Source organism: Natrix helvetica (assembly GCF_964273705.1).
Source record: "Natrix helvetica genome assembly, chromosome: 1".
NCBI classification, from domain to species: domain Eukaryota; kingdom Metazoa; phylum Chordata; class Lepidosauria; order Squamata; family Natricidae; genus Natrix; species Natrix helvetica.
Window position 1 is genome coordinate 216655828 of NC_138548.1, and position 13907 is coordinate 216669734.

General features: G+C 37.2%; 1 protein-coding gene across 6 annotated transcripts in view; it reads right to left on the reverse strand.

Annotated features, from left to right (window-relative positions):
• The window catches only part of VDR (vitamin D receptor), a 96284-nt gene extending 83342 nt beyond the window's left edge, over positions 1 to 12942 (reverse strand). For 2 of the 6 annotated variants that reach the window (XM_081937652.1, XM_081937647.1), the window contains exons 1-2: positions 3317 to 3428; positions 2762 to 2842 (exon numbers count right to left, since the gene is read on the reverse strand). Coding sequence is in view for 1 of the 6 variants with exons in the window: in XM_081937645.1 (XP_081793771.1) it covers positions 249 to 324 (76 nt within the window). In the remaining 5 variants the exon portion in view is untranslated. Of the gene's footprint in view, positions 1 to 248; positions 340 to 2761; positions 2843 to 3316; positions 3429 to 12744; positions 12764 to 12874 lie in introns of those variants that run through there. The other 4 variants (XM_081937646.1, XM_081937653.1, XM_081937648.1 and 1 more) reach the window with 4 other exon arrangements.
• Between the last annotated feature and the right edge of the window lie 965 nt (positions 12943 to 13907).

Here is a 13907-nt window from a genome sequence, read left to right on the forward strand (position 1 = left end):
ATAACTCCCTATTTCTGAGAGCACTCCCAGAAAATATCAGATTCTCACCTTGGAGGCATATTCCTTTATTACTATGTCCCTATATTACAGCAAAAATAATTAAGACTGATGTCCCAGTTATTGTCATTCATCCTAGAAAGAGGTAACTGATTACAGTTATTCCAATGAAACACACTACATTTATATGTGTGTCTGCACATAAATGTCAGTGCTTAATCAACACTATTTCCCACAAATCTTAAACTTACAAGAACTTTCAGATGTTAAAAACTGCTGACTTCTGACAACTTCCCAAGCTAAGGTGATAGGTTTTGCATGACACATTAAACCTGGCTAGTAGAACTGAGCACACATGCTACCTTCTTGCTCCAAACCTTTATAGCTCCTATCTTGGTGGTTATTGTTTCCACAGTTAAGTGGATGAGAGCAGCTGCTACCTTAGGTGAACCTGAAGTGGAATTTAATATTATAGTTTACCTATAGCTTTCAAATTCTGGAAAATGCTAAGTAGAACAGGTGAGAATTCTGTATTTACCATGCAGGAGTCTCTGATCATGTTTAAGGCACCACATAGAAAGGATTAAGGTTTAATTAAGCAGACAGGTTTAATATGACAGGTAGGCTCTCTATCAAAGCCCTTCTGGATAAAAGACAGGATATAAACATCTGGCGAAAACATCTCAGTACCACAGAGACTATCTTAATTAGCTTAATCAGTAAATCAGCAGCTAAGGTTCTTTTCCAAATGAGGTGAGGCAAATATTGGGCAGAGAGATGACTGCTTTAGCAATAGAGCTGTACTATTAGACTTTCTTCCCAGTAAAGAAGTCCTATCAATAGGCAAAGCACTTGCTTCATTTCCTAATGCTTTTAAAATTATTAAGCTGTTTGTCTTTACAAACTATTTACAAACTATATACAAACGGTATTGAAATAGTTTCTTATTGTTTTTGTGTTAATACTACTTCGTGAACTACTATGGTATAAGGCAATATAAATAAACAAAGTGAACTCTTTATCCAGTGGAAGGTTCCTTGGGGGGGGGGGGGTGTTAGATAGATTGCATATTGTTCCCTTTAGGTGAAGCACTGTTCCCGTTTTGTTTTCTATATTCTATTTTTGTTCTACCTAGAGTCATTCTTGCAAATGTGATTTATAAAAGCACGAATATGATGAGTTTTTTTAGTCATAGTGAATAGTTCAATTTAAAGATATTGACTCAATTTATGGCAGATGTGAAAAAGCAAAATTCCGTGCCAGCCTTATTAGGAAAAAGGCTGAAAATAAAACTGCCTATAGGTTAATCCCATTATGCAAACCTATGACATGTCTTTATAACGTTCTGGTCACGTTTGAAAAAGAATTAGAAGAGAAGCAGAAAAAGAGAAGACAACAGAGGATACAAATAATCAGATGGCTCAGAAACTGTTCATGTGAGAAAAAACAGATAACTGGGAACTCTACTTTAAAAAAAAGGAAAATGCAGGGAAACGTGATGGGCCCCTGGTGGTAACGTATAAAATTACGTACAGTTTGGAGGGAGAAGAATAGGGTTTCTTCCTCTCTCAAAATATTAGGGGGATCATTGAAACAAGCCAGTTGGAAGGAGACTGAGAACAAACAAAAAAAGCATAATTGTGGAATTTTTTTTACGACAAGACGTGATGATGGCTACTAACTTGGATGATTTTAAAAAGGGGATGGATAAAGATGATACGTATACCACATGCTATTATTCTTGAGATTTATGTTAGTTAAAGATTAAGAACAATATGCAGTGTCCAAATATCAGCTGCAGTAGAACCCTGTAAGGAGAGGAATATATCTCCACTTATAGGGAAACTTGGTTGGCCAGTGTGAGAAACAAAATGCTGGACACAAGATGCTTCTAGCTTGATCCAACATATGGGTAATCTTATATTAGGGAGGAACATCATAGCTAACTATGCCACTAAACAAATATCTGACTTAGTTTATCTATTTGAATAATTAACATATGTGTGAAAGAGTTGACATGTTTAAAAGAACACTTTGTCCTTGCCCTTCCAAATTCTGCTACCATTTGTATTATGTTTTTGGACATCATTCTTGGTTCAAATGTTAATATATGAACTGTTGAGTTAGTCTCTGAGTTTAATATAAGAGTAAACTAATCACCTATCTTTTGGGTACTTTGAATGAGGGAAACAGGATTCAACTCCTGTCTTTACAGTTGGCTGCTATGAAGTGATGAGAATTCATCAATGCATCAGTACCAGAATTAATTAAACCTAAAAATATGTATTGCAGTTAGAAGAAATGTGCAAGCACTTTCATAATTTTTTTAAGAATACGCTGGTGGCATTTCAATTTTTATTGTTTCATTTTAGATGTAAGCTGTTCCAAAGATGACTCCTGAAAGAATATAAACATTTTAAAGAAATAAAAGTATAAAATAAAAGAGCGAATCAGCTGTCCAACAAATATAATACACCTCTAAATAAAACATATATTAGCCAAAGAACACAGATCCTTCATTTCACTCAGATCCATCTGTACCCAAAGGTCAGAGCCAAATTACACAAGCACACCCTCACACACACCTTCATGTACGTATGCTATTTGGAGATTGTTTAGAGAATTATACAGAAAATGCCAAAGCAGAACACAAGTAAATTAATTGCCCTATTTTTTTTACAGATACGCCACAAAAAATACAAAGATCATTTAAAAGTTAACCAAAATAACAAAATAAATCATAATTAAATGTCGATGTTCTTACCAATGTTATTTTGAAGTTTTGAAGAAGAGATGTAGTAAGCCTCGTGCCAATCTAATCTAGTGTTATCCAAGGAGGCAAATTCTGAAATCACAAAATATAAATCAGACATGTATTTCACCAGAGTTTTCATACGATATCAAGCCTGGAACAGAAAGTTCAGTTGAGCAAGTAATATTCAATTAATAAAAATAAGAATAGGGATAGGAGCTGTCCAATACAAAATGTAACTCTTCACATGTTTTACTTATATACTCTATAGGTAGTTCTTGATTTATGGTCACAATGGAGCCCAGAATTTTGGTTGTAAATCACTGCAGTTGTAAATCGAGGAAGCACATTGTTAAGTCTATCCCTGTTAGGAGACTAGAGTTCATCAGCGGAATGTAGTAACGAATAAGCTGTTGAATAGTCACTCACAGCCACCAAAGGTAAAACAAAGAATAGCTTTACTTGCGTAACAAAAATAGGATAAATAGTCTCCAAACAGACTATAAGCAGTCTTGAAGTATATACAGTCTGTTTACACCTTGTTGAAGTTACAGTTGCTCAACTCACAATTCACCATGTAAACAGGTAACTTAGTTACAGACTAGCCACCATCCAATACACAGTCTTCTCTCCAATACAAAGCTCATGCAGGAACAGTCAGGAACAGTCAGGAACAATCAGTAGCTGGATGGTGGTGGTGGGGGAACCGCAATAGTTCCTTCCTCCTTATATGGCTGCTTAAAGCAATTAGCATCCAACTACATCTCTCTAGCATTTAAAGTAACAGATACATTTGCTACCATCATGGCTTATATACATTGCCAAGCCAAGGCTAGGGTTACATCCCTAACAGACATGACCACATCTGATTTTATGACTGTTTTTATAATGGTTGTAAATCAAGACCCCCATGGTCATTAAGCAAATTGTGTGATTTTTTAATTGAACGCTGTGGTTGTTAACTGAATCTAGCATATCCAAGCAATATTTTTTGCCATTTTCTAGTGCCATTTTCAAAGTTGCCTATTGTGGTTATGTGACCTTGGGATGTGCAAACGGGTGTCAATGCAAGTCAGTTGTCAAATGCCCAAAATGCAATCAACTGGTCATGGAGGTGGTGATGGTACAGGAGTTGTAACTTTAGAGACAGGTTATAAGTAGCTTTTTAAAAGCCCATCGTAGCTTCAAATGGTCATTAAATGACCAGTCATAAGGATTACCCATATGTAAATAAAATTGCCATCAATTACATACAGGAATTTTGTAGTCAAAAGAAATCAGTAATTGGAACTCTCTATATACTTTAAATGGAATCTTTATGAAAGCACACAGAAAGCTTCATTTCCTTGGATTTTTAAAATTTAACAGTTCTCAACAGGCACACATTTAAATACCTTGCATGTAAAATTTCAATCCCAAATCAATTACCATTTGGGAATGATTTCATGATGTTTAAATTATTTTAAGGAAAAAGATCACAAACTCATCCAGTTTTTGTAACACCTAAACATTATTCTTCAGTTTAAATCTCAGTTTATAGAGATTACTAATGGGAATGGTTCAGACTTTAAAAAAAGAAACAATATAATTAGAATAGAAAATGAATTCCATCATTTACATATTGATTTTTTTTTTCTAAATATCAATTCCCCAAGTCACCAGACTCAATTAAGTAACTTAGGATAAGGCATAATTGCCATAATTATGGCTTTGTTTAGTTTGCTTAGTTAATATGGCACAACCTAAGTCATTGCTTGCTATTTACCTCCCTAACTACTAGGTTCCCAATGTCGTTGTACTTGGAATTGTAGAGTATTCATCCAAAACTGATCCCAAAAGTTTCCGAGATGTTTAATTTACACGCCAAATTTGTATTTCAAATCACGGTGCATGTGAAAAAGCCATTTCAGAAAACTATGTAACAAAGTAAATTTAACACCTTTAGCCGCCTTTGCCCTGTCTTATCAGGTTGGACTTTTGTTCTGGCTTATCTTGCCATTTATATTCCTTAGAATCTGAACAAACAATTCCTTTTTCCATTCCTAAAAGTGCAGAAAGTTCCTGACCTAATGAACGGCTGTTCACTGAGACTACAAGAAGTGCTCATAAAATGGGGAAATGCTAATAAATAAAATGTTTTTCTCAATGAAACAAATAAGTAGTTGCCCAAATTATACACATATATTTCACATCTGAGTACAGATAGTCCTCAAATTACAACCACAATTGAGACTAGAATTTCTGAGGTTAAGCAAGGCAGTTGTTAAGTGAGTCCCACCCAATTTAATGCCTTTTTTGCCATGATTAAACAAATCAGTTCCAGTTGTTCAGATAATACCACGGTTGTTAAATGAATCCGCTTCCGGTTGGAAGTCTGCTGGGAAGGTCACAGATGGCAATCACAAGATCCCAGAGGGCTGCAGTCATTACAAACAAATGCCTATTTGCCACGGCACAAATTTTGATTATGTGACCACAGGGATGGTATGACGGTTGTAACTGTGAGTATCAGTTGTACGTCACTTTTTTCAGTGCTCTTGTAACTCCAAATGGTCACTAAATAAATGGTTGTAAGCAGGGGTGGGCTTCTGCCGGTTCGGTGCATGCGCAATTTGCACGCGCTCACTTCGCTTGCCCACACGGGCAGTTTCCTGTAAATAGGTCTGTGCATGCGCAGAACCTTAAATATGTCAAAAACCATGTCGCGGCAACCAAGGAACAGGTTTGGGGGCGTGGCGAACCTGCCATCCCTACCCATTCAGCAACCTAGTCACAATTTCCTCTACCAGTTCACCCAAACCGGTGCGAACTGGTAGCAACCCACCTCTGGTTGTAAGTTGAGGAATACTTGTATACACGCTGCATTACCACATACTCCGACTATAGATTTATCTAACTGAACTGAATAGGGCTTATCCTGACCAAGCTGGCTTTTTTCTTTTTTATACAGCTTACAGTACTTGAAAAGATTAATAGACATTGGCCTTGCTCACATTGTATAGGTAGTCCTTGGTTTACAACAGTTCATTTAGTGACCGCTCAGTCACATCATCACTGAAAAAAGTGACTTACGACTGTTTTTCACACATTGTAGCATCTTCATTTACATTTGGATGCTTGACAACTGACTCACATTTATGACGGTTGCAGTGTCCCGGAGTCATGTGATCCCCTTTTGCGACCTTATGACAAGCAAAGTCAATGGGGAAACCAGATTCACTTAACAACGGTGTAACTAATTTAATAGCTGGTGATTCACTTAACAAATGTTGCAAGAAAAGCCATAAAATGGGGCAAAACTCACTTAACAAATTTCTCACTTAATAACATAACTTTTGGGCTCAATTATGGTCATAACTTGAGGACTACCTGTATTTATATACAAAATGAGTGTAATATAAGGACAAATGGGAGATACATAGCACTGACACAATTAACGGGATTAGAAATTCATTGCCCATTAAGTCATGTTGTAGGTTGTCAAAGCAACAAAGGCCCAAACCCCAATAGTAAATAGACTGACTACAAATATAAAAAATTACAGAGACAACAAGATTTAATTGTCAATAAGACAAAAGTGGAAATTCTTTAAAACTTTCTTTTTGGAATTGGATTGGTTCCAATAAATTCAAATAAGTACTATTTTTTCAAAGGAATTAAAAAAACAAGGGCAAAGTCTCACAAATTTGGCTGAATTTTAAAATATTTAAAACTTTAAAGTCTTTAAATCTTAAAAACAAACTTTGGAATGATTGCTGGCCTTATTCTAAATTGCTGGTGAAATATGATTCAGAACTGGAACAAATTATAGTCTGTATTGACTAAACGGATGAAGAATTTAGACAGAATCAGAGATAGGCAAAACTAGCAAACAAAAAAATTCTAGATCGACAACGTTAAATGGTATATCTTATGCTAGTTATGATCTATACAGATTTAGAAAAAGTAGAAAATTCCAAGGTGTCAATATAAAATTTTAAGTGTCTAGCATTAGGACTGTTGGTGATTTTTATTTCCTCAAAGTTCAAATCCCGAGACTAAGTACATACATGTTAAAATTAAGTGATGATCCCATGTATTCTGTGGGCAGTAACTTCCCAGAAGTTTGAAGAGTCTCCAAAATAAATGTGAACTTGGAGAAGTATCTTTCAGAAATAAAACAAAATTAATGCTACAGCAACCTATCCTTTAAAGGAAGATGAGTCACTACCCAATATTTAGTGTGGGAGGACAGCATGACACAGAACAAGGCAAGTCTTAAAGCAACTCTGTCTAAAAGATCATTTCTATAAAACTTAAATAAATTATCAGATTTTGACAGAATACAGGTGCTCCTCGGGTTATGACCACAATTGAGCCCAACATTTCTTTTTGCCAGAGCAGTTAAGTGAATCACTGCAGTTGCTAAGTGAATCATGAGGTCCTTAAGCAAATCTGGCTTCCCCCATTGACTTGGTCAGAAGCCGGTTGGGAAGATTACAAATGGTGATCACATGATCCCAGGACAGTACAACTACCAGTTATCAAGCACCCAAATTTTGATCATGTGGAGGGGGGGAAAGGAAGGGAGATATATATATACACACAACAAATGGACCCAAAGCCAAAAACAAACAGACTTCAAATCTCTTTAAAGAACTTATTCTTTATTTGGTATTACTTGACATACAGAATAAAAGTAAAAATGAATTGTGCATATTGCAATATTGTACTTAGCTAGGTTATTATCTTCATAGTAACTATATACATACTTACACCACCTACCCATCATGCTATTCCTTTTCATCATAAGTAATATAGTGCAATGCCTCAGTAAGAGCAAAATTAGTAAAGGAAGGAAATAAAAATAAAATCTGAGTCAATTTGGTTTACATCAGCACCACTCACTAGACTGCTCCATAGCTTTCTATTCTGGGAAGCCATCTTTATTTCCACTGCATCCATATACTGCTTACTTGGCAGACTGCCATTTGTTCGTTAAGACTTCTTGCCTCTCTCTTCTGGGCGATCTCATCAACCAACCTTGAGTTTCTAATCTTTGCCTTCCTCTCACACTTCCATATATTCATTTTATGATTTGACCAAACCATCTTAATGTAGTTCTTATGTACTGGCTATCACTTTTGTATTCAGTCTACATTTATTCAACACTGATTAATCCATCCCACCTTTGGCTCATTTCTACTTCATTCAACTTAATTTTATCTTTCTTCAACATGTTTAATTCTCATATAATAAAATGGCCTGAAAGACAATCTTTAGCCAGTTTTGCTTCCCTGCCTCACACTATGTTTTACTTCTTTTTTTTGAATTTAATATACTTTGCGATACTTTTCACCAATCAAATCCAAGTGCTGTAGTAGCGCAGTGGTTAGAATGCAGTATTGCAGGCTAACTCTGCATTCTACTGCCAGGAGTTCAATTCCCTCAATGCAGATCGGCTCAAGGTTGACTCAGCCTTCCATCCTTCCGAGGTGGGTAAAATGAGGATCCAGATTGTTGGGGACAATATTGCTGATTCTGTAAACCGTTTAGAGAGGTCTGTAAAACATTTTGAAGTGGTATATGTCTAAGTGCTAGTACTACCTTGATCTTTTGATATATTCAGTTTCATATCCATACTAATCGCATTATATACTTTATTCAGTACTCAAATTATTCTGTTTCATCTACATTTATACACAATTTCCAAGCACCATAACAACATCACAAGCATTATTTATGCATTTATCCATGATAACATGACAACACATACTATCACATTCTTGTCTTACTTCTGCTCAAGCATTCATTAAGTGTTTCACTTGTTCTCAGCAATATTTGATTTTTATTTATTTAACAATGTGGCTGATCAATTAAAACTATGCACTGTGCTATTCTTGAACAGAAATTACAGCTCGGCTTTGGCCTTCCTTCTGAGGCTTTTAATAAGCAGAGCAAATTACATGTTTTTTTTTTACAGAATCTCAGTCCAAAGCATTTGACTAAAATATGGATGGATTTTTATCTTCTGTTTGGAGCATTTGCCAATCTTTCCTTGGAAGTGCAACGAAAGAGGGAAGAATTACAAAAGTAAATGATAATATGCAAGGGAGAGGCACTTCTTGGAAAAAGAAAAATGTTGTGTTTGAGCACATCTTGACATATGCACAACAGCTTTATTAAAATTTGGCCAATAAATTAACTAATACCACTTGTTGGATTTTTAAACACCTAATTATCATTTCCAACACAGAGAATGACATACAAAAAGTAATGTGTAAAATATTTAAGTTTGCTTATCCACATGAATACTCTGTGGGGAAATTTTAAATGCGAGCAGAACTGGAAAGATCTAAGGCCAACCAAGAAATTAATAGGAGTGATAATTTGACATTCACTAGATTTAACTAGTTTTCAGAACTTGTATTAGACAGCCACAACAAAAAGTATGAACAAATGATGAAAACATGTTTGCAAGCAAACAACCAAGCTCAGAGAGCACTACGACCTTAACAACTGAGGTTTTAATTAGAGAAATTAATCAGTGAGGGGAAGGGAAATAGCTAAATCCCCCCCCATCCCATTAACCAGGTTCAGAGCAGGTTTGCTTCAATCAAAAATGTTTCTGAAGATAAAAAATATGAGGAAAGATAGCATGTAGAAAAGCTTTTATGGTGCCTGTCACTTTTCTAAATGTCTGCAGCCTTTGCAGTATTGTTAGCTGGCAAACAGATGGGGGGATGACAACTGGATTAGTATGACAATGGTTAAAAGAAAAACTTGAGATTATTTTGCAAACTTCAAGAGATTCCACTTGTTGAAGCAAGAGATATAGTTTTAGTGTAGTTCTCCCATACTGTGCACATCAAGGTGATATACAACCACCGAATCAATCCTCATTATCATGAAGAGTGGTAATTTATAATTAATAAAGCAGCAGGATAAACCAGAAGAGAACCAAATAAAATAAATGTCTAGGGGAAAAGAAAAGCCAGGTAAGAAGTATTAATGAAATGCTGTTCACATTGTGTGTGATGTCAATTATACCAGCACTTCAAACCCATTGTTTAATTTGAAACAAGATTAATCAAAGCTCAACTCTGAAATATATGATACAATATAAAATGAATCTAAATTGGAAAAATCTAGACTTGAATTTTACCTTCAGCTATAAAGTTTACTGAGCTAAATGATCCTGAGTCAACAAATTGCTCCCAATCTAGCCTGAGGATGTAGCTCCATGGTATATGGTATTCTGAACTTATTTAAAGGAGCAGGAAAAGAAATGAAAAAAAAAAACCAATTACAGAAAGCTCCACAAGTCTAGGATTCCGGGTGAGGTACTTTTTAATCTTTTTAATCATTTATACTGCTTTTAAAAACTATGTATTGCTCAAATCTCATACCACCCCTCCTAAGATTCTAGGACCAGAGTTGGAATGTAGACCATGCTGCCCATCAAGTCTAACCTTCTGCTGGGGGTAGAAATTCAAATTACTAGCCATCCTGCTTCTAGTTGAATATTTCCAGTAATAAGATCACCACCATATCCACAGTCATAAGATTGTAACATAGGCTGCCTCTATCACAATACTTTTAGGGCAGAGAGGTAGTAATAGAACCACAGCATGCACCATTCCATATTCTATACTTTGATAATACTTAAAATGTATCTTGTGCTAAATAAACGATAATTCAAGTTACTTTTCTTTGCAGTTTAGTTTTCTAAAAATCAGTAAGCGACATCTTTAGTTTTTGATTCTTTAGAAAGAGGCAGCCAGCCAGCCATTTTCAAAAGGCTAACGAAAACAACAAAGGCAGGATAATTAATCATCACCTCCACTTTAATTCAATTCTGGTTCTTTAAACTGGCAGACTGTTTTTTGAAGGTGGAGGGGGTTTAGGTGTCTTGTTTACACTTTAGATGCACTAGGGAGTGCAGCAGGATAGGATCAGTACACATGATAAAAGCCGGATTCCTGGCCTCTCATAGGTCAAAAGGATATTTCTCCTTTTTGACCCATCAGGCTTATCTCCAGGTAGCAGCAATCAACTATGCCTGTGACTAAGAACCATCTAAATTCCTCTGAATGCTCTGAATTGATGTGATACTGGGGATATTGAGAAATTATCCAAGCATATTTTGGGGAGGGACCAGGACAAGCACCAGCAATTAACTAGCAGGGTGGTGACAATCATACAAAATGTCACACGTTATTCTCAGGCCATTTCCTTTTGTGTCCTTTACAGCTTGTTGTGGCATCATTGGGCTATCTCTGAGTTGCTCTGATAAAGCCTGTCCTCGTTCTTCTGCATTGTGCCATAAGCCTTTCCCTTCATCCATGTAAGCACAGCGCAAATACTTTTTTCTTCTTCCATGCCATCACAACTTTTAGGGTGAGGGTACCCAATGTTTTTGACTTCAGGTGACTGCTTGGACTGCCTGCAGTTTTCTTGGCAACATTTTTCAGAAAGCCCTTGCCTGCTTCCTAGGGCTGAGAGAGTAACTGGTCCAAGATCACCCAGCTGGCTTCCAGGTCTAAAGCAGGATTAGAACTCACAATCTCCAAGGTTGGTGCCTTGACACCTACATCATTCAAATTCTCTGATCATAACATTATCTTCATCTTATCCCTGTTCAGATATGTTTAGATTATCCTTAACTGTATAAGGGTCAAAAAGAAGTTTTTCCCATGTTCAGCACCATCAAAAGTTATCCATAAGGTGTATAAAATTTATTTAGACTTTGTTACCCATTACTTTAGAAGGAAATCAGGTAATTAGAGTAGCTGGGAAGAGAAACAATAGAGGTAGGACAGGCATTGATAACTGGGTAATAAATATATCACTATAGCCATAAAAACCGGCTGGGTGACTTTGAGCCAGTCACTCTCTCTCAGCTCAACTTCACAGGGTTGTTGTGGGGAAAATAGGAGGAGGAAGGTCCGTTGGATATGAGTTATTTGTAAAAAAACAATAAAGGTAGGTTATAAACAAAGAAATAAAAATAGTGTTCTTCAACTCTAGAATGGACAAAGAATCCATCTCAGCAAACAGGGAAAAGGCATACAAAGGACAGCCTTATTTCTGATCCATATATAATGTCATAGCTTTTGAAAAAGATATTTAAACATGTCAATACCATGACCCCACCAACTGTGACAGGACAAAGCAATAATACTGTCCACAAAACATCTAACTGTACACAGTAAATTGTGAAAACTAGATCCTGGAATCTAAAAATTTCACATACTTTCATTAAAAAAATGTTTAACAAAGTTTCTGGATGATAAGCCCCAATAGTCTTCAGGTAAAGAGTAACACCTCACATCCTACTTGCCAATTTTTGTATAAGTCATGATGAACTTTAAGGAAAAAATATATGTCATGACCATATAGTTTCACTTAGGGAATATTAACTTTCTGTTCTAAAATTATAATACCCTCTTCTTTTCTGAAGAAGCTGCAACTTTTCTTTTTTGGGCATTGGTTAATGTAGACAAGAATGAGAAAAACCCTTTTCCAGGGACCAAAGGAACCTAAGTCCCCTTAGATGGGAGAACATTAAAAAATCCCCCCCCCCGTTGTCCTTCCCCCCTCTTTTTAACCAATTGTTTTCCTTAGAAAATGAAAGCATCTTCAACTCAGTGAAAAATACATTCACACCAAGTAACTGTAATATTACATTATTTAGCGAGCCAGGGGAAAACATATGGTTCTGATAATGAGGAGGATCTAGAAAAGTTTTTTTTTTAAAAAAAAAAAAAGCCTGAAACAGCCTCAGATCTTTTATTTCTCATTTCTTTTTTCCACTCCCTTTCTCCAAGTCCATTCCAGACACCCTCTTTTCTTGTAAAGGAAGGTGAGGGAGGAAGATTCATACGTTTCCCTTCCCAACCACACGCGCGACCATTTTTTTTTTTTTTTGGCATTCTACTTCGATCACTTCAGAATAGGAACCGTAACCCAGTCCCGTGAAAAGCCAGACTCCCTATATACCGCAATCGCCGTACCGTCGCGCGTTCACAAGACCGCGAAGCTCGCGGGTTATCCCCTCGCTCGCACACGCGCGCCCCACTCCACCACACGCCAAGCGCTCTGCCCCGCGAGCCAACGGAGGACTCTCTCGCTCAAGACCAGTACCTCAGTTCCCCGTCCCGGTTCTCGGAACTAACCGTCACCTCCCGCCACCCCATCCCTTAACCCGCCTATTAACTGGAAACCACCGTCTACTCGACTCCGCCCCGACGCCGCCTCCTCTGCTAATTTCCCTCAACGCGCCCAATGAGGGGCCGGCGCTCCCCTCTGCCCCACCAATAGACTTTTTAGCCGTACCTGGTTCTAACCCCGCCTCTTTATGGCTCTCTTCCCTCCCCTCTCAGGGACGGCTCGTCGCGCTCCGCCCGCTCCCCGCCTGCACGTCAATGGGCAAGGTGACGCGTGAAAGGCGGGGAAAGGGAAATTGAAGCGGATTTTCCAACTGGTTTCGGCTAAATGTCGCCTCAGATTGTCCTGCTGAAAGGAAAGATAACAACAATAACAATAATAATAACAACATGGTGATGGTGGATGAAGAGGAAGAAAAAAAGATTATTGTTATTATATACTTTATTCATTAAACATGAAAGTCAGCCAACTGAACATTCAAAAATGCATTACAAATACCAGTGACTGGTGCTAATGGTTGATACGAGTTGCTGCCAGCGTCCTAGGTATCAACCAAGTACCTTCTTAAAATATAAGATGTTCCGAGTAGCACAGTTTTCTGCAGTTCCGCTGGTGTTATTGCAGGAAGCTGCAATTTGATGATGTATCTTGTAAAATTCTTGGACATGATGCCAAGTGCCCTGATGACAATGGGTATCACTGTTACATGCTTCATCCCCAGCCGTGTAGTTTCGATGGCCAGGTCGCGATATTTCATGATGTTTTCTAGTTCTTTTTCTGCGACTCTGGCATCTCCAAGAACAGCGATATCAATAAACTCTACACTTTGGCCCTCAACAACCGTGATATCTGGCGTGTTGTGCTCCAAATGACGATCTGTTTGTATTCGAAAGTCCCATTATTATTATTATTCCACATCCATCATCGGACATTTGTGATCATGGTGGCAATCCTATTTTTTGTCAATAGCCGCATGAAAAAGTGCTGCTGAGTTTTGTCCAAACCAGTC